Raw genomic sequence first — 24808 nt, forward strand, 5'->3', positions numbered from 1 at the left:
CATCAACATGTAAAAAGAAATTAACTTTTATGTTAATTATAATGTTTGTGAATAGGATTATAATATTTTTGTGGATGTGCCAAAAATAATATTATCTATTTAAAAATACTAGAACTAAGTTTATTTTTTAAAAAATATTAATATATAAAAAAATAGATCATGAAAAGACAAGGTAAGTTTCTTGGCTTATCCTATCAATGGAAAAAATAAAAGAGACACTAATTAAGAAAAATCCAAAATAAAAAGTTTGTCTGAGAATTCGATCGATTTTGTTTTTAAGATCATTTATTTTTAGTTAAATATATTTTATTTTATTTATAAAAAATTAAATATATGATCCGATAATTATTATTAGATGCATTAAAATTATCACGTGCGGTTCACGTGATAACCGAGAGTTACCCATCGCTCTTTGTATATATATGTATCCCAAAGAAATGATCTTTTGCCTCTCCATTTCTTCGCCCCAATTCACCCGTCTCTCTTTTCCTTCCCTTCGCTTCCAATAAAAACCCCAGCGTTGTTAATTATTACGGCGTCTCGACCCCAGCGCACGACAGCTTCCGCCTCCTTGCCAATCTCCGCCCTCATCTTCTCCTCAGAAGCCTTGGAGCCCTAATTCCCAGCGCGGCAGAGAGGGCCGGAACCCAAGGGAGGCGCAATCCGATTAGGGCCGACTCGGGAAGATGAGGAACCGCCGGGAACGCGCCCTGACGGAGCTCTACGACGCCACCGAGAGGCTCTCGCGACCGGAGGCATGTAAAGTTGCCCCCCTTTCCGGCTCTTGATCATGATCCCGCATTCGCATCTGTGATCAGTTGGATCTGCTTCGGCCCTTGCCTTTCTTGGCGGAATGATTTGTTCGCTTTATGATTCTTTTCTTGCTCCGTACTTGATGTTACCTGCGTGTGTATTCAATTGGAGTGGAAATTTGGGTTCCTTTATATAGATATTATGTTTCTTGTTGGAGAAAGATTAATTCTTTTTGCATATTAATTCACTCTAGTTTGTGGTTTCTAGGCATTCTGATATGGCCGCATGGTTCCATGCCCTTGTGCTTCTGTTTTATTAGGTAGGGGAAATGGTTAATGATGGTAAATGACAGATCTTGATGTGTCCGTTGACGAGTCTTTTTGTTTAATAGTCTAGGGGTGGTGATAATTTTTTTGCTTTTTTTTCATTATTGGGTTTACTTCATTGTATGCTGATTGTTATAATTGATATGGGTTCTGAACCTGCTTTCTAGATCACGCCAATACTTCAAGGGACTTGCCGCATCCAAGGTCCTGTTGATGAGTGTGACTACGGGCCTCAGAGGACGGATTCGGTGAGACACTCAACTGAGATAAGTTCTTGACTCTGTTTTTGTAATTTTTATCCTTACATTTTAGTCTTATGCTTTCTTTTGCATACAATTGGTACTTGTCTATTTTTTTGGCAGCATCAATGAAAACTAAAATTTTCATGGGATCATTCTCTGCAATTGACATTATTATGTTAGTTATTAACTGTTTCTTGATAAGAGTACAAGACTGCTGATTTGAGCATCATGATTATAATGTATTAGGAGTCACATTGGTTAGTTTCTCATGGCTTGCATGTAAGATACGATAATTTGGAGATACGAGCATAAGAATAATTGATCTTGAACTTTTTCTGATAATTTTTATTTTGAGCTTCCTAGTCAACTCTTTTTAATTTTTTATTTAGTTAATTCTAGTAATTAATTAGCTTTTATTTCCAAATTTCTCTGTGGAAACCAGTTAGAAGCATTCTGTTTTTTGTAATCTGCTTCTTGATATCTTGAAAACTAGCTGAATTGCATTGCAAATCTTTAATGCCCCTCGGTGTAAAGTGTTGTTGATGCTTCAGTTATACACCTTATGGACCTACCAGCAAAAGAGCTTTAATTTTATTATTTTCTTCCTTTAGTTTCACAGAGTCATAACTCTACACCTCACTTAGGGCCATGACAAAGAAAATAAGGATATGATCATTTTTACTTAATTTTCCTCTCAAGGAAATGGTTGTATTAGAGTTTCACATCTAAAATTTACTTTGCAGCATAGTTTGAAACATTTGGATTGTGCTTTTGTAAGTAAATTGCACTCGTAAAAATGCTTTGTCATGTTGCAACCGAGAATTTTTTTAAGATTACCAGGGCTTGTCGGCTGAGGCTATATAGACTCATTGAATATATCAATATAGCACGCATGTGGCCCAAAACATCTAGGGGCATCATAAATGTGTTATTGCGAAACTTTTGTGGGTTAAATGGCCGTGGTCCCTCTAAGAAGCTGGCCATGGTGGGATGCCTCCTCGTAGCTAGATAGCAAGCTGAGGTCTCATTTGTTATCGGTATTAACCAGACAAGTTGCTCCACCAACTAGGAACGGCCATGCACCACCACCCAAGTGGTGGAAGCATTTTTTGCGACAGTGATGGCCAATGGCCATTGGCAGGGTGGTGCTCGTTAATAATAGTTGATGTTGGTAGTAGTAGTGGCTGATGGTGGTGATGATTGATGCATTGGCCATTGGTGATGATAACAGTGACAATAGCAAAGATAGTGGTGGTAGTGATAGCAATAACGGGGATGGGCAAATGGTGGGAGTGTTGGAGATAGAGGCAGTATTGGTGGTAAATGCCATGGTAGCGACCATGGTCGATGGTGATAACAATGGTAATATCCACAGTGGCAGTAGCAATGGTGATGATGGTAGCAGCAATGACAATATTGTTGGTGGTGGATACTGTAGTGCTCATGGTGGTAGTGATCATGGGTGGTTGTACTAGGTCATTGTGGCGGGAGGGACAATGGTAGTGGTGGCATTGATGGTGGAGGTATAGGTGCTCAAGAGATGGTCGAGATGGTGACAATACTAGTGATGTCAACAATGATATCTGATGGTCGTGGTAATGATGGTTACAATCATGGTTTAAAATCTCAGATGTTGGATCCATACCATTCCTTGGTCGGCCTAGCATGGGCCCTATACAAACTAACATACTAATTTATGATATGCTGGTAGGTACTGCAGCACCAGAAGGGGTGAGGAGGAGGAGAGGTGGAGAAGGAGAAGAAGAGGAGTTTTAGTTCCTGCATGTGGTGGTCTTTATTTTACTTGCTGTATTATATTTTTTTCAGTAATATCTTGATAATCTCATTGTATGTTATCTTATTACTGCAGTAGGTATTTTAAGTATTTTGTCTCAACTTGTGGATACATTTTTTGTGCTAATCCTGTTGTTGCAAACTAGTTTTGCTTTCTTCAAGATTTTTGAACATATTTCTGTGAGCATTGACATTGGCATCTCTCATAGTTCTTGTGCTTTTTTTTTTGTAACACTGGAAGTGTGAAGTCATTTGGACCCAGGATATGGTCAACACTGAATTATGTATGTAACTTTTGTGCTTATGAAACATGTGAAACAACTTACACTTGGCCTTCTTTATGTGTTGCCACACAGGGAAATTTTCTACTTGAAACTAAATGCTTAAACATACTCGAGGATCACCACACTAGAGCAGAACCTGGGACATGCAACGTGTGTTCTGCTCTTTGCTCTTCATGTTTGCACTTTAACCGACTTTCACCACCTATGGAATCAAAAATTGAGGGTGGACCTTCTGGTATCTCCTCCAGAAAAGAAGATGATAGCTGTTCTTATATTGCCACTAGTAGTCATGTTGTTAAGAGCAGAGTATATGATAAGCAAAAGAGTCAATGTAGTGAAACTAGTCATTTATTAAGTTCCAGTTCAAGTCATGATTCTTCTATTGAAAATTCTGAAATTAAAGAAACATTTAGAGAATCAGTAGAACATGATGCATCTGAGAATGTTGTCATCAGTTCAAAGGTCACTTTAGATACAGTTGAAGATAATAACTACCTTCAAGAACAAACTAGTTCCACCCCTGGTAGTCCTTTTTCGTCAAATGGCAGCAAACCAGCTGATTTGCAACAGGGGAAAACTTCAGATATTACTGAAGAAAAACATAGACGACAGTGTCCTTTAGAAAATGATTCACATGTTTATAAAGATGCTAATTCTGCAATTCATTCTCATCTTGGGGAATCATATGACAAAGTCATCTCCAGATCAACAGATGGTTTGCTTGTTAAGAATGATGAAAAGGAAATTCAGAAAGAGGCTGCTGATGACTGTAACAATAGTGAAGTTGAAGAGGATAAGAGGTCTGAAGGAAATGGAAATTATTCAGTGAAGATTAGTGCCACTTGTAGTCTTAAAGATGATATCTTGTGTCAGAAGGCTGATGGTATAGAAGACCCACATTCAAGTAGTAATACATCTCTAAAAGCGCAATTAACAGATTCAGATTCATTGAAGAAGGGAAGTCTTACTCAGTGCTCTATTGATGATGAGAAATTTCCAATAAACAGGAAACTGGTTGCTGGTAATGTTGATGTGAGAAAGGATATTTCACATGGAACTAGCAAAGAAGATAATGGAGAGAGTCAGCCTCAGTTAGTTTCTTCAACAGCTGATGTATTTTTGGGAACTGAAAAGGGTGATAACAGTAGGTTCCAGCCTCATGAGGAAATAAAGGGCATCACAGATGTCGAGCAACCTGATAAACCCAAGCCGACTTCTCCGATATCATGGCAGCCATTGCAACCAAACTCAAAGTGTGAAATTTCAGCAGAAATTGAAGATGATGTAAGTTCATGATTTTGCTTTTTTCTTTTTTGAATTATTCTTTTAGAAACTTGTTAATTTAGATTCTTTTTAAGTCAGGCAATTGACAGTATGTTTATGTGGTACCTTACTATAAATAAGTACTGAATCATTCACACTATAATTCCACCGATGAGGGTCGAGGGTGTGTAAGGTTGTGTATGTTGGTGTACACTGAAATGATGATCAAGTTTTTAGATAAATTTTCCATGTTATATATGTCAAAAAATTTAGTCGTTTCTCCTGTTGTGCACTCTGTGTTGTTTGAGATAGTAAAGAGATTTCTATTTTTTTATGTTTACTTGAAAATGGTGTGTGTATCTTGCTGATTGTGGATTTCAAGGATTTGCGAACCTTGTCTGAATCTTTTGCCCTTTTGGTTAGATTTAGGGTAACTAGAAGTCATCTCAGGATTCCGTTCTGGAAAGGAGAACAGTGCAGAATTCATGGACGAACTGATCATTGAACCAAAGTTTTTGTAAGCCATAAAAAAATTTGTTGAATTATGTGGTCTTTGAGTTAGTAATGTGGTGTATCAGTATGATTCCTTCCAAATCTAGTTTGTAATGGCATACAGTAATCATCTTCATAGAATAACTTCATCCATGACCAGCAATCCTCATCCTAATCAGTTGTCGCTTTGTTCAGTGCTCATCATGCAGTGGGAGGTAATAAAAATGACTGTATCTTGAACTACTACATAAAATTTATTAATGGGAACCTGAGGTCGTTCCAGTGATATAGATTATTTCCCTCAGACTACTGAAAGGACCTTGTAGAATAAGCAACCATTAACCTAGATAATTCTTAGTAAAATTACAGATAAAAGGCTTATGATGGCTCATAAGGCTTAGGTAACTACCTGAACTCTCCTGCCTCTGATGGTGGCTAAAATATTAGATGCATTTGTATACTTCATATTAAACAGTAGACTCCCAATTTTATAAGAATGCCTCTTTGTTGGCCACAAGGTGCACTAGTTATAGAAATCTATTTTGAATTATTTGCTTCTATGTTAGATAATTCAGAACTTTGTATGAAAATGAGATACTGTCAAATTTCTTGCTGTGTTCATATTAGATATATGTTGCATTTGAGACTTGGAGGTTCTTCTGATAAGTGCCAAGACATTTTCTCAGTATCCAATTTTAACAATTATTAAGGTATTGTATACTTTTGGGTTACTCTTGGAGATTATTTATGGACTCTACTTTTTTTCTTGAATGTTCATTGAAAATGATTTTTAATGATAATTAGATTAAAGTTGCTAGTTATTTGCTTTATTTACTATGATATGTAACTAAATAAATTAACATTATAAATGAGTTTCATGTTCTTGATCCATTCGTATGCATGGTGAAAATATTGCAGATATGTGTATATATGCATGTGCGCACGCGCACACACACACACACCCATATATATGTATATGTATGTATATATGTGTATATATATATGTATATATATGTATATATAATATATGTGTATATATATATGTATATATATGTATGTATATATATATTGGAAATATTTTTTTTCATATCCATGTCATTTTATCTTTTTATTTTCAATATTAGGCATATCAGCATGTTAGCTTCATGTTGTTTTGGTTTCTTGCAACCTTACCCATGCTTCATTAAAAATTCTAAAATCTAGCCTGAGAAAACACTGGTATACCTAAGTTAAAGATAGCTTGTTATGCCATTGTTTATTTTCTCCCTACTGCCTTGCAAGGCCTTGAGGGGAGTGTCATGTTTTGATGGGTGATTTTCTAGTTTATACTATTTTTGCTTGTGGCTGCAGATGTATGCAAAAACATAAACAATGTATCTAAGTGAGCCATCATGGTTCATTACTTGTTATTCTTCACTCTTCATGGTGGAAACAAGAATATATGTGAAAAAAAGGAAATTATATGTCTGTATGTACATATGCAAAAGGTTAGTTTCAATAATTAATTCCTATTATATGTATGAGTTCAGTTAAATTTCTGTCTAATATGCCTGTTATAGGTGTGCTGGTTATAGAATGATTTATCACTGAAAATTATGGTTCATTAGCAGATTATTACATAGTGGTTATGCCAATTTTTTCTGCAGAAGGTCCAGTCAACTTTCAATTTCAGTAGTTTTTATGCCTCATGCATATTTAAATAGCATAGAGATCTTATGATATATCAAATTGTGGCAATTATCCATCTTGTTTATGCATAGACCCATAAATATCCATTAGTAACTTAATACTGGAGAATTTGGTAATTATGAAATCTGCTTTTATATTCCATATTTAATCCATTGCAGGTAAAAGTCTGTGACATCTGTGGAGATTCAGGTCAGGAGGAGTTGCTTGCTATTTGTAGCAGGTGCAGTGATGGTGCAGAGCATACGTAAGTTTATAGTGCTCGAGTTTTTCATATGAGATGCTTTTCATTGGAATATCATGTTTAATGGAAATTTGATTTTGATCAGTTACTGTATGCGAATAATGTTGGATAAAGTTCCTGAAGGTGAGTGGTTATGTGAAGAATGTCAACTCAAAGAGGCTGAAAATCAAATGATAGGAAAATCTGAAGCACAATTTGAAGCAGTAGAAGCACCATGCTTAGATACAGACAGACAGAATATTGAAAGCACATCAAAAAGTTTGCCTTGTGTAGAAAATAAGGCAGTTGATCCAGACATTAAAATAGATAATAAAGAACTAGGTAGCTCAATTTCATCTAAGATGAAGGGGGAGAATTCAGAGGCTACTTCTGTTACAAAGGAAAAAATCTTTGAAGCATGCAGTCCTTCCACTGGGACAAGCATTCCAAGCAAACCTAATCTGCTATCACATGAGAACTCCTTCAGCAAACCTGATTTTGTTCAGGTAAAACCATCTGCCTTGATTACATCTTGTAGTCAGTCAGAAGGTATCTCTCGGCCTGTTGCTCACTCGAAAACGTCTTCTGATCCTGATGCATCCAAGCCACATGCACATATTGAGCCACCAAGAGGTAATTTTGTATTGCTATATTGATTGTACATTTCCTTTTTCTGTTCTCAATTGGACAATTCTGTTTTATCATTTCTACTTCTACATGTTCGTAAAATTTTCAAATTGTAATTTGGTTTGTACCAGGACCTCTATCAAAGTCAGTTTCTTTTAACAACTTAAAAGTGCCAAAAGTAAAACAGTTGCTGGTGAGTATTCCTCAGAATAAAAAAATGATAAAGGAATCTAACTCAAGCAGCTCAAGAAAAGGACCATCACAAACAATCACAAAATCTGCTTCATTTAGAAATGAGAGTTCAATCGTCCCCAGTGTCAAGACAATGAGCAAGTCGCAGTCACTTAACTCACCGCAGCCTGATAATCCTAGAGGCGTGCAACAAGCGAAAGAAAGGAGTGTAGTAGATAAAAAAACTTCTACATCCAATTGCCGCTTTGTCAATCCTTCAGTATCTGCCACCAGTGTTTTTTCTCCAAAAATCAACTCAAAGGTTCAACAGTATGATGACAAATTAAAAAGGGCATCTGATTCAAGCAATACTGGCAACAATAGAGTTTCAATTGATGCAACTAGTTCAGGTAAATAAAACTTCTGTTTTGACTTTGTAGTTTGTCTGTTTTCTGTTCATCATCATTTTAGTTAAATTATAACTGAACATTTTGGGGTTCCTTAGCTAATGAAGTGAAGCAGCAGCCGTCATCATGTCTTTCACGAGCTTCTGGAAGGACATCTTCAATGAGATTATGCAAGAATGAAGATCAAAAGATTTTTCAACTTGTTCCCAAGGTACTTGTTCCTACTTGAATCTCTGCTTTGCTTATTACATGTTGCAGTATCCTAACTCAGCGACAATCCAATGAACCTCAGCCTGCAGAACTGACACATAGGGATGATAAAACCAAGGACCATACCTCTTTAAGCAACTCTAGGCAGGGTGCTTCAGTTGGCGATCGATTACAACATTTCCAAAGGTGTAAAGAAACAGATCATTCAGCACAGTTCTGTGCTGTGGACAAGCTTCGCATGTCTGCCGTGAAGCCTTCTTCTGAACAAAGTTTAAGGGATATGGATAACAGAAGCATCAAGTCGAAAGATGCAGTCGAGGTGTTGAGTTGGAAATTTGGAACAAAAAGAAGTGTTAGATCACCGGATCAATCTGAGGAAGTTTCTTTGTCCGGTACTGATGTAAATTCGGAATCAACATCTAGCGATTTTACATCTAATTTTTTAAGTTCTGGAAACCTGCCTATGGTGGAAGGTGCAGCTGATGTGCACAATTTTAGTAAAGCAACAAATTCCATCCACATGAAGCAGAAAATGGATGACCATAAGAAAACTATAATTTGTTCTAGAGAAGGAGCATCTCTTGATGCTGCAGATGACCTGAACATGAAGCCAATCATACAAATCTTGCTTGATCAAGCTTCGTTTCCAACACATCCATTAAAAGCTTCAGTAATTCCAGAGCTCGAGTACATTTGGCAGTATGATTTGTTTTTCTTTCTAGTTCATGCAGTGCATTTTGATTCGTGTTTAATTATTGATCTTGCAGATGATTCGATACCATTAGTAGGAAGTCCAGTATTATGATTCTTTCTACTTTTGTTTATTTTGTGCAGGGGTGCTTTTGAGGTGTTGAGAACTGCCAAGCCTCCTGCACTTTTTGATGGCATTCAGGCTCACTTGTCGGCGTATGTCTCACCTAAAGCACTTGAAGTGGCAACACACTTTCCTTGCAAGGTCCAACTGGAGGAAGTACCTCGCCTAATCTCATGGCCTTTACAGTTTTATGAAAACAGCCCCAAAGAAGAAAACATTGCTCTTTTCTTCTTTGCTAAAGATACTGAAAGGTCATTTCATTGAGTATTCTTTTCATTGTGAATTATCGTAGGATCTATATGTTGATGCAGTATTTTATGTTTAATTATGCTTCATCTTGTGCAGTTATGACAAATACTATTGGAAGCTGTTGGAAAATATGCTAAAAAATGATTTAGCTCTCATAGGCAATATAGATGCAGTGGAACTTCTTATATTCCCATCAAATGTATTGCCAGAGAACTCCCAACGTAAGCAACAGCTTTAACTCTAATAACCCACACTAGAGGGAGAATGGAGGGAGTTACCTTTGCATAGTCTGTTGTATAAGCTTCACAATCTTCATGCTTGATGCAATTTTATGTGGTACAAATATCATCTGACTTACTGGCTGCTCTCTGCTATTTCAGGTTGGAACAAGTTATTTTATCTTTGGGGTGTATTTAGAGGAAGAAATAAAAGAAGCTTCACGAACCTGCCTGATCTGGAGAAAAAACCTTCTATTTCCAATTTGAACTTGGAACCTACTGTCCGTGATCTGCCTACCCCAGCTGTTTCTGGACTCTGTAGCTCTATTGATATATCTGATGAGAATTCTCAGAAGTTGTCAAGGTCTGACAGATCACCCAAGGCAAAGTCATCTAAATTTGGTAACTGCATTGATCTTCAGAATATTCCAACATCAGGAGATGAGAATGAGGTTCTCAACTCAGAGCAGCCTCTTGTTCAGAAGACCTTTCATCAGGCCATTGCTGATGATAAAGTGCTAACAGAGCAGGCTTCATGCTCGCTTCCTGCAAGCTGCTCATTGAAGAACATCAGCCAGCTTCCTAGTGTCGCTATTGCTTATCCAGAGCCAAACCCTCAGATTCCTTGTGCCCCTCTTGCTTATCCAGAGCTAAAGCCTAACATTAATAGTGGCCCTGTTGGTTATTCAGAGCCAAAGCTCCAGATTGACATTGAACGATTGCCTATAGAAATGGAAAATGAGCCCACTAGCCTGGTAAGTTCTTTTTTTTTTTTTCCAAATTCTGGTGCATATCTCATGGCCTCGTACTTTTTCCAATATCATTTATGTGCCAATGGAATTTGGTTCAAGGGGCATCTTGCAATTACCTCTGGAAATGATTTGCATCTTTAAAACCAATGATGGATCCTTTATATACTAGCTCACATTGTTGTTTTAATGAACAACTAGGATCTTTCTAAACATATACAAAATGCTAGATGCCTGTATTCCTTAGCCTGAATATGATATCTTATCCGACAGTTTTTCTTTGAATCCTTGCATTTTGGTCAAGAGAATGATTATGTTATATTATATGTATAATAAAATCACAATTGTCCTTCGGTCAGATGCTCAATGCCAACACCAAATGCATCATGAGTCTCATGGTCATGCACTGATCTTAGTGGGGTTGGCTTTGATGCCTTTGCTACTGACCTTATTTTCACTCAAAAGAGATAATTAGACTTTTTATTCAGATATCATGAGAACCTTTTAAGATGGTATGAACATGTCCATTAGAGGTTTATAGATGCCCCATTCGGATGAGATCAAGGTACTCCATTTTGTTCAGACCGGTTTGCACTAACCAGTTTACTGGTCTGGGCATGAAACGGGGGGGCTGTGCAGTCCATTTTTTAACTATGGATTTGGGTTTGTTTCCACCCCTTCTGTACCTCAGTACGTTTTGTTGTACAGTGTCACTGTATACCAGCATGGACCAGACCCATGCTGGCCCGACCATGGACCTGTGTGGGTCCAATAATCAAAATGTCAATCCTTGGATAAGATGATTTGATTATGGTTAGTCGTGCAAAGAGAGGTGGAGGGATACTTGACAAAACTTCATTTGAAGCAACGAATAAGATTCAATCTTTTAGCTGGACAATAATATTGCAATAAATAGAGTTCAGTGGTAGGAAATGTAATCCATGTAGCATTGGGATATTACAGCTTCTTGTATTTCATGGTGCTATAAATCCCAATTCATTCATGTACAGGTCCTTGATGGTTAACTAAATCCTTTTCCCCATCTGAAATGTGTTTTTCTCTACAAACAGGTTACTTGATATGTATATGATATTCACCCTGTCTATTATCAAAGCTGATTGACCTTTTCAAAGATAATGATGCTTTAGTTCTATCATTATTACAATCTTAAAACAACACTTAAAACAAACACAAGAAAAAAGGCATATTAGTCCTCTGATTTATGGAGGACAAATTGGACTTCTGACTTTGCCTCTTTTTTGTGCTCTGAGGAGCATGTGTTGGTATGTAACAGACTTCTGAGTTAATATAATTTTTCCTTTTGAAAAAAAGGCGTACGAATCAAAAAAAGGAAAAAAAATGCTCTTGTTCATAATTTAGTTCTGCTCAACAAAACTTGTTTGCATGTAAGCATAACCTGATTGGTTTTTCCCATGCATGGAATTATGAGAAAATTCAGAAATATCAAGTACATAGATGTGGTAGGATAAAGTTAGAAACAAGGATACACAGTTTCCTGGAGCTGTAATTGAACGTTGTCAAGCTTTTACTCAACATCTGTCAGCTTGTCTTCTTTTGCTTTCGTAGCTGCAGAGATGGTATTTTGCCTATAGGGCACTTGCATCAAGGTAAATGGAGGAGCAGAAGTCAAGTGTTATTTAGTCAGTCTAATCAAGAATTTTATCTTAGATTGATATAGTTTTTAACAAAGTATGCAATTTCGTACCGTATCGGAGTTTCGACGTTCGCTCGGTACAGTACGAAGCTGTATACCGAGCAGTATACCGTTCGGTATACCGCTCGGAATATATATATATATATATATATATATATATACTCTCTTCTCTTAGGCTGGGCGACGTCTCGGCGACGTCACCTTTTCCTTCTCCCACACAGGTGACATCGCGTCGCCTCAGCAACGTCACCGAAAAAGGCGACCCGATGTTGCCTTATATATATATATATATATTTCGTTCCGTCCAGTAAGGGACGGTCCGTGTACCGGTAAGCTGACGGACCGATACGTACCGCCTGTACCGGATGGTATTATTCGAAATTGCATATCTTGGTTTTTAAATCTCATATGTGATTAACCAATCTAGCAGATCCCAGGACAAAAAGGAATGGCTGAAAAATATTAAGAATTAATAGAACTAAAATATGCATAAGTCATTTATTCTGCATATTTGAACAGAGTTGGGCCAACCTTCACTTGAACCTGGGACCAGAGTTGAATAAATAAACCTGATGGGCCATCAAAATTGTGGGTCTAAAATGATGGGCTACTTCTGTATAATCTGCTGTTACTTGCTGAGTTGATGAGCCGGCCATGCTCTTTGCATCAGTAGTTGTTTCACCAAGAAATAACTTACTAATCATGGTGATTAATCTATGTCATTGAATTTGCATCATCTGGCACTAGAGAGTTAGAGACCATTGGTGGAGTTGGAGACGAGTTTTACCTCAGTCTTGAAGGTTCTCTTTGTTTGTTTGTCATTTTTAGTTGATCACGTATCTTTGATGATGCTGTTCTCATTTTTTTAATGATTCAATTCTCGTGCTAGTAATAACACATGATAATGCCTTTATGTTTTTCTCAAACACATTCTGAGGCATTCTGGAAGGTCTGCATGCATGGGCTGCCTTGCATTTTCCTATAAATTTTTCTTCACTTGGTCTACTCGCCGGTGGACATGCAAATGTCTTATCTTCCTCCAAAGAAAAGATATATGCTGTTGAAGTGTTGGTGCTAACTTAAATCAAGTTTGTATTGTTATTTTATCATGTCTTTTTCTGTTGGTCCTTTAATCTCACCCATTTGGTTATCGTGTTGTTTTCTGTCAGGACAAACTTGCTAATGATTTAGACAGGAAAAATGATTCCGAACATCATGTTCATGCCAGTGGTACAAAAATTAGTAACTGTGAAGACCCGGCATATTTGTTTTCATTAAATTGCTGTCAAGGTGAGTTGTCTTAAGGTTGACTTACATATTGTGATATACCATATACTCTTCTCATATTGTCTCTACTTCTTTGAGCAGGCAATGAAACAGATCTTCAGAGAATCAAGCAGAAAGAGAATTTTATAACGAGTGAAGTTGTTTTGTACAGTCAACGATCAGAAAATGTTGTACAAGTAGACAGTCTTAGCTGGGAATCAAAGCCTAATCGGAAACGTGCACAACCCAGCTCAGTGGAAATGATAAGAAATTCTGCTGGTCATATGTTAAAACCCACTGCTGATGCAATGCAGTGGAAAGACGAGGCAAGCTGCACATCTTTGAGTGCTGAGCAACACAAAAAGACGAGGCTTGATAATGGAGGGCATGCTGCTTGTAGACTTAAGGAAGAAACTCTAAGCAGTAAATTATCTTCAAAGATACAACCTTTACCATCTGGCTTAATAAATGACAGCGTCTACCATGAGAACGTATCTGAAAGCTTAAGAAATGCTGAAAGATACTTCCCAATTGATTTAAGTCGTGCAACAAGTGCAAAGGAAGACAAGTTAATATATGTTCTTTCTTCGGATGATGAAGATTCACCTGAATCTAGTGCCCCGGATCTTGAATTAGCTTTGGGGGGAAACAGGGGACCAATAAAACAGGACACCTTGCCTTTGTTATCTACACAAGTTGTGCAGGGTAATCTAGACAAGATGCCTGCTACTGCAGTGGATGATGGTGATGGTTCAACAGCTTTGCTTTCGCTCTCGCTAGCTTTTCCTTCTTCTGATAGGGCACAGACTGCCAAACCGATTTCCCAGACACAGCAACTTTTGCCTGATAAGCCTTGTATTAACACTTCTTTGCTTCTTTTTGGTGGCTATACAGATTCAGAGCACATATAGCTTGTAAGTTATTACCTGCAAGTGTAGCCAGAATATAGTTTCTTAAGATTACAAACCATGATGAGGGCCCATGGCCATCTGTCCACTAGCCATAAATCGCTCCATTGCTTTTAACTCCAATTTTCTGTTGTTGCTCTTGTGTGCAGTCACCATGGTTTAGTGTATAAGAGAAGGCTGACCAGTATCTGGTTATTTGGGCTCCATTGATATGTTCCATGTAAGTTAGTTATCTAGCTTTCATGTGTTATTTGGCTCTCTCTAAAGTTTGCAAAAAGTATGTGAACTAATGCATTTCTAGGTATAAATTCTTATTGAGGTGCAGTCTTCTCCCTGAGAATGAAGAGGCATGACAATATCAGCAGCATACTTCATCCTTGAGCCAGCTGGGTCCACTAGATGTACTCATGGTACATATTTGCTTGCTGAAGTGTGGTTAGTTTACTACTGCTCCACTTCCCCTTCCTGATGCTAATTACCAGATTGGAGCTTTCACTGTCTTGTACTTACAGCATTGGACAATTATCATGGGCCCTAGGTGCAGCAGATAACTCAGAACAATACCTGAAAAAGTACATTAGAGAGATTGAAGTTAAGTCCAATATTGTCATTATATCTTGTTTATAGTTCTTATTTAAGTTTTCAGGGTTAGGTTTCGAGTCCAGTTCATACTTGCAGCAGAATGTAAATGCCATCATTCCCTGTATTTAGTACATAGTTAAAAAATCGAGAGAGCTCAGGAAAATAAGCCGAGATGCATCCAGTCATGCCCAAGTAGTTTTTTACATGCTGGTGGATTATCGAAGCTAAGGTAGTGTTCTTAAAGTTCAATGTACATGGATGCTGAGGTGTCTAGCTTGTAGATTTTTTCGGTCAAGCGGCAAGTTTTTTTTTTGTCTCCTTACCCACATGTTTCCTTTTAAGTGTCGGCACAAGATTGACATTTCAGAGTTTGTAATCATAATGTTGTTACATTTTAGTTTTGTTGGAAAGAACCTGTGCTTGTATCTCATTTTGACAAACACATTACTCTCTAGAGTATCTGGATTGAGTTTTGACCTGTATTTTCTGCAGGAGTAAAACAAATGAAAACCAGATATCCAAGTACTTAGCTGATCTGTTAGTTTCACTTTGTTGTCCTGCTTCCATTCTACCGGCTGCAGCTTCAATGCATTTCAAATGTGAGTTATTATTTTTTGCTGTTCCATTTGGTTGCATCTCCTGCCCTACTAGCCAGGCATTAGTTGAAAAGTCTGACAAGTTTTTGACATGGAATCCAAATAGAGAACCAACTAAATGAAAGGATACCATATCCAAGTTTCCTCATGGCTAGCATATTTGTGCCTCATCACCATATTGGTTTACAACTGATGATCTCTGGGAATTTCCCATATGGCAAAGCTTCTGCATTTAGTGGAAGTGATCAGTATTTGTGAAATAGACTCTTTGCTGATACTCCAGGCTGCATCTTCCACCATATTTATCGAGTAGAGGAATTCTTATGGATAAATAGTATTATCTTCATGTTTTAGGAGATGTTCTAATGGCGCGCCTTTGTATGTAATGTTTGAATGAAAAAAAGTTTATGAAAAATATGTTTAAAAAGCTAGTATTTTAATTTTTTTTATTTTTGATCTCTGTTATAGATAAATTATGAGAACATAGGGTTTTTTAGTTTTTTTTTTAAAGAGGTGGCAAACATATATCACTGTTGTTGAGAAACCAGTAGAAGAGGTTTTCTAGTCCATTTTTGTGACAGTAACTAAGTGATAGATCTGTATCTGTGGTCTTTTCAATCATCAGATATAACACTTGATGAAGACATCATTATCTGAGTTTTGAAACCTACCATCTTGTGCTGTCTCTATCCACTCCCATGTCTCAAACAGGACCTCATTCCCCTTTCCATCACCTCTTGTGTTCTCAGGTCTTCATGGCCAGTGGGATGAAATCCTCAAAAAGAAGAGCCTCTTCACCAACTTATGATATAGATCTCGTCCGTCATATTAGTAAATCTATGTCATGTCGACTGTCAACAAGCAAATCTCAAAAGTCAAAATCGTGACTAGATAGATGACGTGTGAAGTTCAAGAACATTCCCACATTGTGATGTGTGCCTCGTTGATTCCATGAACAATCACTGATGACACTTATCACGAAGACACGATGAATTCAAAGTCATAATCTCCAAAATGCTTAAATCCAAGTCGCTGATGGAATCTCGATTTCCAACTCAAACCACAGTGGTCAAATATATTGGCGCAGTGCCTGTGGACCCAAACATCGAATTAGAAGAGAAGTATCGTCTTCGCTCACCAGTAGCAGCCCCTTCAAGTACCGCCGCCGCCGGCTGCTGGCACGAGACGACGACGACGACGTCCAGTAAGGAGGGGGACGGCTTGGTGGGTCATGTAGCAGCGCGATTCTTGGCGTCTCGCTGCCACTCGACCACCTCTCTCTCTCTGAGAGCCACTCCATCGTCGTCTTTTTCCTCCGCCGCCGCCATGTCTGTCAACTCAAACTGCCGTGATCCTGCAGGTTATCCTCAAATTTTCTTCAGTACCGTCTCATCCACGTCGCCATGTGAGATGGAGTCTGATCTCATTTGCAGATAATGACTGCTGCAACGATGTCACCACCGCATCTTCTTTCCGTTGTGTGTGCATATATTTGTATATAGTTGAAGCAAATGAATATTAATTGAATTCTCAGTAGTTTATGATAACTTATCATTCAAAAAATTGTGACATCAATGTATTCATAATCTGAGCCTAAGAAACAGAATCAAAATACAATATGCATACTTTCGTATCATATAACTGTTATATATTACATACCTTTCTATTCTCTCTCTCTCTCTCTCTCTCTCACCGCACTCCCAAATCCACGTAAAAACCGTTATATGTTATTATATTGTTAATGCATGCGTATGCCTTCGAGACACAAAAGAAATGTGTATGTCTTGACTGACTGGCGTCCGGTACAAGTCACCATTGAATTCTTCTCTCTCTCTCTCTCGCTCTCTCACTTCTTATTCTTCGTTCCTTTGCGCGTCTCGGAATACTTTTCCGCCAACCTTCCCACCGTAAACGACAGTCTGAAACGAAGACTTCTGTGCCTAACCATCTCCTTCTCCCACTCTTTTATCATCTTATTCTCTGCACACCTCTCGCAGTTTTTTTCGTTTGAATCAGACACAGCAGCACAAGAAGAAGAAGAAGAAGAAGAAGAGGGAGGAGGAGGAGAACGAGAAGAAGAAGAAGAAGAAGAAGAAGAAGAATGGAGAGCTCCAGGAACCAGCACAGTCTCGGCGTCAACAAAGCCATCAAGAAGGAGGGCCCCCGCCAGCCGCGCGTCTACAACATCCGCAGCAGCGACTTCCGCTCGGTAGTCCAGCAGCTCACCGGCGCTTCCGCCTCCCTCCCGCGGCCGCGCCGCCTCAACCAGGCCCGCCCCCAGCCCCTGGCCCCCCTCCCCCGCCCCTCCGTCCCCACCACCCCGGCCGACCCCGCTGTGCCGCCGCCCGCCGAGACCCCCTTCTCCGCCTACATGCGCTTCCTGGAGATCTCCCTCCTCCACTCCGACGGCTCCCACCGCCCCGCCCACTCGCCGCTCCGGCCTTCCCCTCCTCCACCCTTGCCGCTCGACCTCGAGTCGCCGAGCGCGTTCCTGGACCTGCTGTCGCCCAGGTGCCCGCAGCTGTCGCCTTGACTCCGCCACCCTACGCTGCCGCTCCGTTCTCACCGGTAGCCTTGCAGCCTCCGCAACCGCCATCGCCGGGCCTGCTCCTTCCGCGGTCCTCCGGGGCACTTCGCGAGCCCCACGTGGAAGGATCCGTAGACAGTAAGTGATCGATAGGTTTCTCACAGTCATTCGATTCGTCGGGAGTCTCAAAGATGTAATCTTTTCGTTTCGTTCGTTTCTCTTCCTTTCCCTGAATCAACTGCACGCAGTCAAAGAAAACTGCATGCAGATTCTTTCTGTTCTTACCAAATGATCGCACAGCTTTGTTCTCTCACCCCGTGGATCCGTACATGAATTGTGGATAGATTAAACCTTATGATATTATATTCATAAATAAAATTATATTTCATTTTATTACAGTAATATAATTCATTTTCATCTGCATCTTACAATCAAATATAGCATGGTTCGTCTTATGTTCTTTATTTTTAGATGATTTTATGGGCTTTTATATCGAATTTGATATGTTTTCATGTTGATTATGAAATCAAATATAATAAATGCAATATCATAACTCGTTTCAGTCTCTTAATATTAATGGACAAATATAACATAAATATTTATTTCATTTATTTTATTTTTTTAAAAAAATTAAGTCAAATTTGAAAGCATTCAAATATAGATTAGATGGAATATAAACTAATTATAAATTATCTCTATAATTACTATATTTATATTTAGTATCTCAACCTTTATATTTTTAAAAATTATATTATGATTCATATATTGATTAAAAATTAAAAAAAAATATTAAAATAAATAAATCAAATATCTCATTTCGTAAGTATAAAAATCTCAATATAACTTTTAAATGTTTCACTTTTGTAAATATAAAAATCTCAATGTAACTTTTAATAATATATAGATCGAAATATTAAAAATAATTTATTATAAAAAATAATCTGAACTAAATCGAGATGCTAAAAATAATTAATTACATTCCAATTCCAATTCCAATTCACAAAGCTTGAGAAAATGTTAACCATTCTCAAATGTTAACCATGACCAAGTCACATAAGATGCATGCTTCAAAGCCACATTTCTCAGAGCAGATGCATGTTCTCCAAACTGGCTTTGATTTGTTTGTACAGTAAGTAGGTCTCAGAGAGGAAACAAAATCTAATACAAACATACATGTTATATAATCCATGCTCAACCCATACGAGGATAAATCAACACCAAATAAACTGCTGCTGCAAAAAGCCCATTTTGACTTTCCACCTTAGAGGGCCTAATGGTCATGTATCCTTGATATTGATATTATATGGTCAATGATGATGTACAACAAGGACCTAATGGTCTCAGAAACAACAAAAAGATAAAAAAGACCTTGTTAGAGAAGACTGGTGCAACTTCAAGGAAATATATAAGCTGTGTGTTCCACATAAGATCTCTTAAGCAATAGCAACAGGAAGGATTTCCCAAGAACAATACAATTGGCTCTGACACATACCTGTTTGACTCGCAGTTAAAGTTGCAAAACTAAGCCACATATAATGTGTTTGCCGGTTGACTCTTGAGAGTAATGTGATTATGATGTTATTATAGATTGCATCCAACAAAAACACACACAGGCGTGCATTTTGTTATCACTTATTGCTATGTGGGGCAAGATGCCCCATCTGCATTGTGAGGTGATCCATGCTCTGGGTACTGTCCCCAGAATTCCTTGCTTCTAGCCCTATTTCCTCAGTTTCATGCAAGTCTGAATCAACCTCGTCGGCATCTCCCAATAGTGGGCTTGCAGTCAAGAATTGTTCCCAGAAAGGATCATTTATGCTTGGAAGCTGCTCGTCATCGCTTAAGATGTCCATATCGGAGGTAAACTTTTCAGTCTCAATTCCTGCCAGCTCATCCATGACATCAGAAATAGGGTTCATAGGAATGCTTCCTCCGTTAGACCCTGCATAGCTATGACTGAATCCGTCAGGCATCATAGCCTGCATTTGAGAAAGTTCTGATATGCCATTATTAGTATGAGATGGAGCAATAGTCCCAGACCTCAAATCCATGTTAGGCATTTTGGTGGTTGTAACCATATGTGCTACATTGGATGACGATTGAATCTCAGATGACACAGGAGGCGGCATTGCTGAATATCCAGAGCTTGCTGGCAAAGATGGAACACCAGAACTTGTAGGTGGCACTTCAGAAAGAGTGACTCCTGAAGTCCGCTTTAGAGAACTGCTATCAAAAGCCTCTAGAGGTGAAGAATAATTCTCAATTAAAAAGTTCTGGGAGTTGCCAAAGGATTCCAATCTAGGAGATGTGTCATACTTCAGAATTTGCATCAGCATTGCTTTTGCTGCTTCATTTATCAGGGGCTGGTATTTAATTATTTGACCATCCTGCATAGTGCTTTCACCATCCAGCTCATTTTCTTGCCTAGGCAATCTCCGCTTTTTGCTTACTCCAACTATGCGCCGATTGCTGTCATTTTGTTGCACCAACTGGGCTAAGAATCCAGGGCTCTGCATGGCTTTTGCCAAGAATGACATCATCTGTTGCTGGCGCTGTTCCATTCCTTGAAGGCGCTGACCTAAGGTGTTTAGCTGCTGATCAGTAGTCTGCTGCTGCTGCCTCAGCCTAACCAGTTCCTGCATTAGTACATTCTTGTCTCTCTTGAGCCTTTCAATCTCTTCTTCTAACCCAAACTTCCCCACCTCAATAGTATTCTGTGTTTGAGGCTGCTGCTGCTGCTGCTGCTGTGGCTGTTGATTGTGTCCATGGGTTGATTTTCTCCTACTGATGGCCTTCAGCAAATGTTTTTGACCCCTCAGGAATCCCTCATTAGCAAACTCCCATCGATCAGGATCAACCTTTCTAAAACCCTGCACAAACAATGAGACACAAGCCAGAAAAAGAAATTAAATTCAGTGTTCTAAACCCCAATACAACCATTTAAAACAAGCCAAAAGGTACCAACTATGGTCCAACCATTCTGAACTTCAAATCCAAGATTCAATGTGACTAGCAAAACCCACCATTACATGCTCCCCAAGTTGGAAATACTACTTAACAAGAAAAGTTCCCAAGAAGTCACTAAACTAACTTGAGTCTGTCATACAAGTGTGTTTGTTGTGATTCAAAAAAGTTGTGCAATACAAGGTATTTAAAAAAAAAAAAAAACAATTTCTATCACCATCAGTAACAATTTCCATCACCATCAGTGAAGAAAATGGGTCCATTTTTACCTTAGAACCCGTTTCTTTCCCACAAGGTTAGGTTTTTGTGGCAATTCTTATACATTAGTCTTGTCAAACTTACCATGATATAATCTTCCCCCCACCTTCTATAAGGATCAAGAATGGTTATGCTTATTATATACTTTCAGTGCATATAATCATGGTTAGTAGATTTAGAAACTAATTTGGAAATAGTAGATGAGGCAATCCGGAAACAAGATTCACAAGAATTAAAAAACTATCATAAAAAGATAAGCTAAATATTTGCATGGTTTTTTTGGTAGCCAGAATGAATATAACTTGTGTGTTAAAGCCATAAGTGCAATCTAATCATGATAAAGTAGTCAGCTTTGATATGGCTCGACTTCTTACAAAAATATCAAATTCCAATAGGATATAACCTTCCTATCTGGTATTCTCCAATTTAAGGAGGAGAAATGATAAAAATGACAAAAGAGAAGAAAGAACAACTAAATAGTGGTAATTCTACTGCAATGAAGAAAAATAATTATCCAAGACAACCCCTGGGACTTGTAGGCTACTAGTGCGATAAAAATTAATACTGTACTCCAAACTCAAAACAACTTTTTTTTTTAACTTTCAGCAATAATATAATCTTAGATATATTAATTTAGTGCTGTAGCAACTTCCTTTTGCCCTGTCGTCCAACAGTTTCTTCAACAAAAAGTCCTGTCAAGTTGGAACGCTGTGCTTCTTAGCCTCCTTAAGTTTATATCCAAGAGGGTAATATAGGCTGCTAGGGTTGGACAAGAAACACTTCACTAGTCCATCTAGAAATCCCATTTACTATATGATACAGGAGATATCATAGGAGGCGACCATCAACTTATCATCCTCTTCTGACCAACACATAATCGCCACATGGTCGACACTTGGCCGACACATCACCTTCGTCTGGCCGACACCCCGATCCCATGCAACCAACACATCATGAGGGATCCAAACCTATTATGCCGATAACATGGTGCCAATAAGGATGTTGATTCAGCTCCATGGGTAGGCGAAAAGCTACTTCAACAAGTCGTTACTTTTTATCCCAAAGTTTAAAAACGATTCTATGACCTATTGATGGTCGAAGGATGTGCATAATTGTTCTCGACATTTACCACGACCTCAACCCAATATACGTCTACTGCACTATAAACCCTAAAAAGGACTTAGGTGTCTCCTTGACGGCAAACACATATGATGGAATGCATTTACTGAATCCACTGAGCCTATACTAACGTAAGCATCATAGGGATCTTATAGGGCATGCCTCTGACATAGTTTTTTTGCAAGATCTCGGGCCAAATCCCTTGTATTCTCGACACTTCGAACCCACACGTGTTGGATAACTAGAATATGTTGTGACAATATACTCTCCAAAAGCTTTCTGTATCTGCTTTGAATCAAAATAGGGCTGAATAGGTGCTACAGTTGTTGCCACATCATCATCCAAGTCAATTTCATGAACTCGCTCAACTAGTTGTAGCGATGAGCCCTTGATGCAGTCCATAACAGGGTTGAACAAGGTCCTAAACTGGTCAGCCAAGTCAAACTCATGGCCAACCTGGTCTAGGCACAAACCAAGTTCAGGATAGCATATTCTATGATCTTTAACCATCATTCCCTGCCCTGAGACTACTATATCATTTTTTCGATTTTTATTATACTCTTCTGTTTCTTTTGGATCTAATGTATATTCTATTCAGTTCAGACTATACTAATTCAGCATCAGTGCTATTGCTATACCTAAATCAAACTGGAAGGTTGATTGCAGATGATTAAACATTTAGAATTTATTAATTATATTTGAATCATTGCTCATCCAATGTTTATGGTGCTGCTTTTATCTTTCTTCTTTCCTTTTAACACTGTCATTTCTAGCTATCATTCCCTTCTACATCGATCTACATACTAAATAGCAAAATTCAAACGAACTTCCAGCACCAAGATTGTAAATGATAAACATGTGAAACCATGCAAAAGTTAACAAATTGAACGTGACAGCAAAAATGAAAGAAATAGCTTTCTACTTTCTCTGCTTCTTCTTTGTCCAGTTAACATCATTCCTTCACTTCTACGATGTGCTGCTTCTGATTTCTACCATAGAGGACAGGAACCCCGGAGCACTAAGAGGACTATCTCTACTTTAAAGAAAGAAGTTTACTATTCATAATCCCCTTTTTATTATTGACAAACCCTTGTTCTTGACAACCACTTTAAAAAAAATAAAATTTTAAAACACTATTTACAGTCCTAGTATTATCGATATTACCTTTTTTTTTTCTTCCCCACAACCCCGTGCTCCCCTTGCGCTCCCTTCCAATGGCGTCACCAAATGCTGCCCTGCACTCACCACCCCCTCGATGCCGTCCTCTGAGGAGGAAGAAGAAGAGGTGGAGAAAGAAGAAGATGAAGAGGAGGAGGAAAACAAAGATATCTAAGTCCATTTGCAAAAGGGTAGTTTAGAAATATTAACAAATTTTAAAATGGGGTTATAAATAGCAAAAATGGGTTGCAAATACTAATCTCCTAAAGAAAATAAGATTTTTATCTGCGAATTCCCAATTTTCTCCATGTCTACCGCACAAACTTCTCAACTTTTGACAATGTTCCAACTCCGATTTATTACCATCCGAGCTACCCTAATCGATTCAATCAAACTCGAGCACACAAAATTTATCACCAAAAAGATGAACTATAAAATTAACTAGGTTACAGACGTATTGTATAGAAAAACCAAAAGATTGTGGGTTCAGAGGAATTAGCGTACATAAGTATTGAGCTGGCGAACGAAACTGGAGAAGTTGTTGTGCTTGAAGTACTTAGGTAAGAGGTCCCTCGCGAACTCGATGGTGTTCCACACCACGAAGCTGTTGTTGGCCGGCCCCCACGACACGATGGCGTCCGTCGCAGGGTCATCCACCATCTCGAACGTCTTGCTCAGAAACGGCGGCGGAGCCCCGCCATTCAGGCACGCGTTAGCGGTCGTCGCCACCGTTGACGCTGACGCAGAGGCCCCGTCCGCGTCTCCTCCTTCTCCGTTCATCCCTTCGCCGTCAAGAATCACCAGTAGGCGTTCAGACGGAACGCACTCGATCGAGGAAGAATTGGGGCGGCAGGTTAGGGTTTTGGAAGGAGGGAATCGATCTTACGGGTGAGAACTGGGGGATGGGAAGAGAGCGGTGGGAGCTTCGGGGGATAGCAAGGAAGAACCACGGAAGAGTCGGCGGAGAAGACGGGGAAGAAGCCGGAGAGCGGCGCTGACGAACACATTCGATTAAAGAATCAGTGGATCCGATGAGAAGCCATTATTGTAGGATGAGGATCCTCTCCGAGTGCTTCCATAACATGCGTGAATAAATTCGCATCACATCCGTTAATTTATTGGACCCAGCCATCACTGACGGATATGAGTGGCTGAGCAGAAATTTACTTCAAACAAGAATTAAAGGGGATCTCAACCCCTTTCACAAGGCAGTATCGTCGAGTGTTGGGCGGAGAAGATGAATCGAA

At 38.8% G+C, this 24808-nt stretch overlaps 3 protein-coding genes across 22 annotated transcripts; 2 read left to right on the plus strand and 1 right to left on the minus strand.

The window, feature by feature from the left end:
• Positions 1-461: 461 nt before the first annotated feature.
• Positions 462-17028, plus strand: LOC135581054 (ASI1-immunoprecipitated protein 2-like). 20 transcript variants are annotated; one of them, XM_065141933.1, is made up of 17 exons: positions 462-755; positions 1247-1327; positions 3472-4683; positions 7002-7087; positions 7170-7696; positions 7822-8271; positions 8367-8479; positions 8561-9177; positions 9313-9543; positions 9638-9762; positions 9922-10514; positions 13353-13473; positions 13552-14363; positions 14507-14577; positions 14683-14948; positions 15432-15538; positions 16285-17028. In XM_065141933.1, the coding sequence occupies exons 1-13, from the start codon at positions 687-689 to the stop codon at positions 14358-14360; spliced, it is 5034 nt and encodes a 1677-aa protein (XP_064998005.1). In that variant the 5' UTR covers positions 462-686; the 3' UTR covers positions 14361-14363; positions 14507-14577; positions 14683-14948; positions 15432-15538; positions 16285-17028. The 20 variants fall into 20 exon arrangements, with proteins under 20 accessions (XP_064998005.1, XP_064998069.1, XP_064997998.1 ...); XM_065141997.1 differs by lacking the exon at positions 16285-17028 and having other exon boundaries at positions 14659-14767; positions 14870-14948; positions 15432-15975; XM_065141926.1 differs by lacking the exon at positions 16285-17028 and adding an exon at positions 15642-15975.
• A 608-nt stretch (positions 17029-17636) lies between these two features.
• LOC103979504 (protein HAIKU1) lies at positions 17637-18068 on the plus strand. The gene has a single exon (XM_018823351.2). The coding sequence runs from the start codon at positions 17637-17639 to the stop codon at positions 18066-18068; it is 432 nt and encodes a 143-aa protein (XP_018678896.1).
• Positions 18069-19323: 1255 nt separating this feature from the next.
• Positions 19324-24579, minus strand: LOC103978645 (heat stress transcription factor A-1). Its single transcript, XM_009394497.3, has 2 exons — positions 24066-24579; positions 19324-20932 (listed from the first exon to the last, which is right to left on the minus strand). The coding sequence occupies exons 1-2, from the start codon at positions 24339-24341 to the stop codon at positions 19691-19693; spliced, it is 1518 nt and encodes a 505-aa protein (XP_009392772.2). The 5' UTR covers positions 24342-24579; the 3' UTR covers positions 19324-19690.
• Positions 24580-24808: the final 229 nt, after the last annotated feature.

The sequence above is a fragment of the Musa acuminata genome, chromosome BXJ1-3 (genome assembly GCF_036884655.1).
Source record: "Musa acuminata AAA Group cultivar baxijiao chromosome BXJ1-3, Cavendish_Baxijiao_AAA, whole genome shotgun sequence".
Lineage (NCBI taxonomy): Eukaryota > Viridiplantae > Streptophyta > Magnoliopsida > Zingiberales > Musaceae > Musa > Musa acuminata.

What these genes read in the sequence shown, in the direction of transcription:
- LOC135581054 (XM_065141933.1), top strand. Translation starts at nt 687, where the DNA reads ATGAGGAACCGCCGGGAACGCGCCCTGACGGAGCTCTACGACGCCACC. An exon ending in AGAGGCTCTCGCGACCGGAG is followed by an intron (nt 756 to 1,246) that starts GCATGTAAAGTT and finishes CCTGCTTTCTAG; the next exon opens with ATCACGCCAATACTTCAAGG. An exon ending in AATTGATGCAACTAGTTCAG is followed by an intron (nt 8,272 to 8,366) that starts GTAAATAAAACT and finishes GGGGTTCCTTAG; the next exon opens with CTAATGAAGTGAAGCAGCAG.
- LOC103979504 (XM_018823351.2), top strand. Translation starts at nt 17,637, where the DNA reads ATGGAGAGCTCCAGGAACCAGCACAGTCTCGGCGTCAACAAAGCCATC.
- LOC103978645 (XM_009394497.3), bottom strand. Translation starts at nt 24,341, where the DNA reads ATGAACGGAGAAGGAGGAGACGCGGACGGGGCCTCTGCGTCAGCGTCA. An exon ending in TTCGCCAGCTCAATACTTAT is followed by an intron (nt 20,933 to 24,065) that starts GTACGCTAATTC and finishes TTGTTTGTGCAG; the next exon opens with GGTTTTAGAAAGGTTGATCC.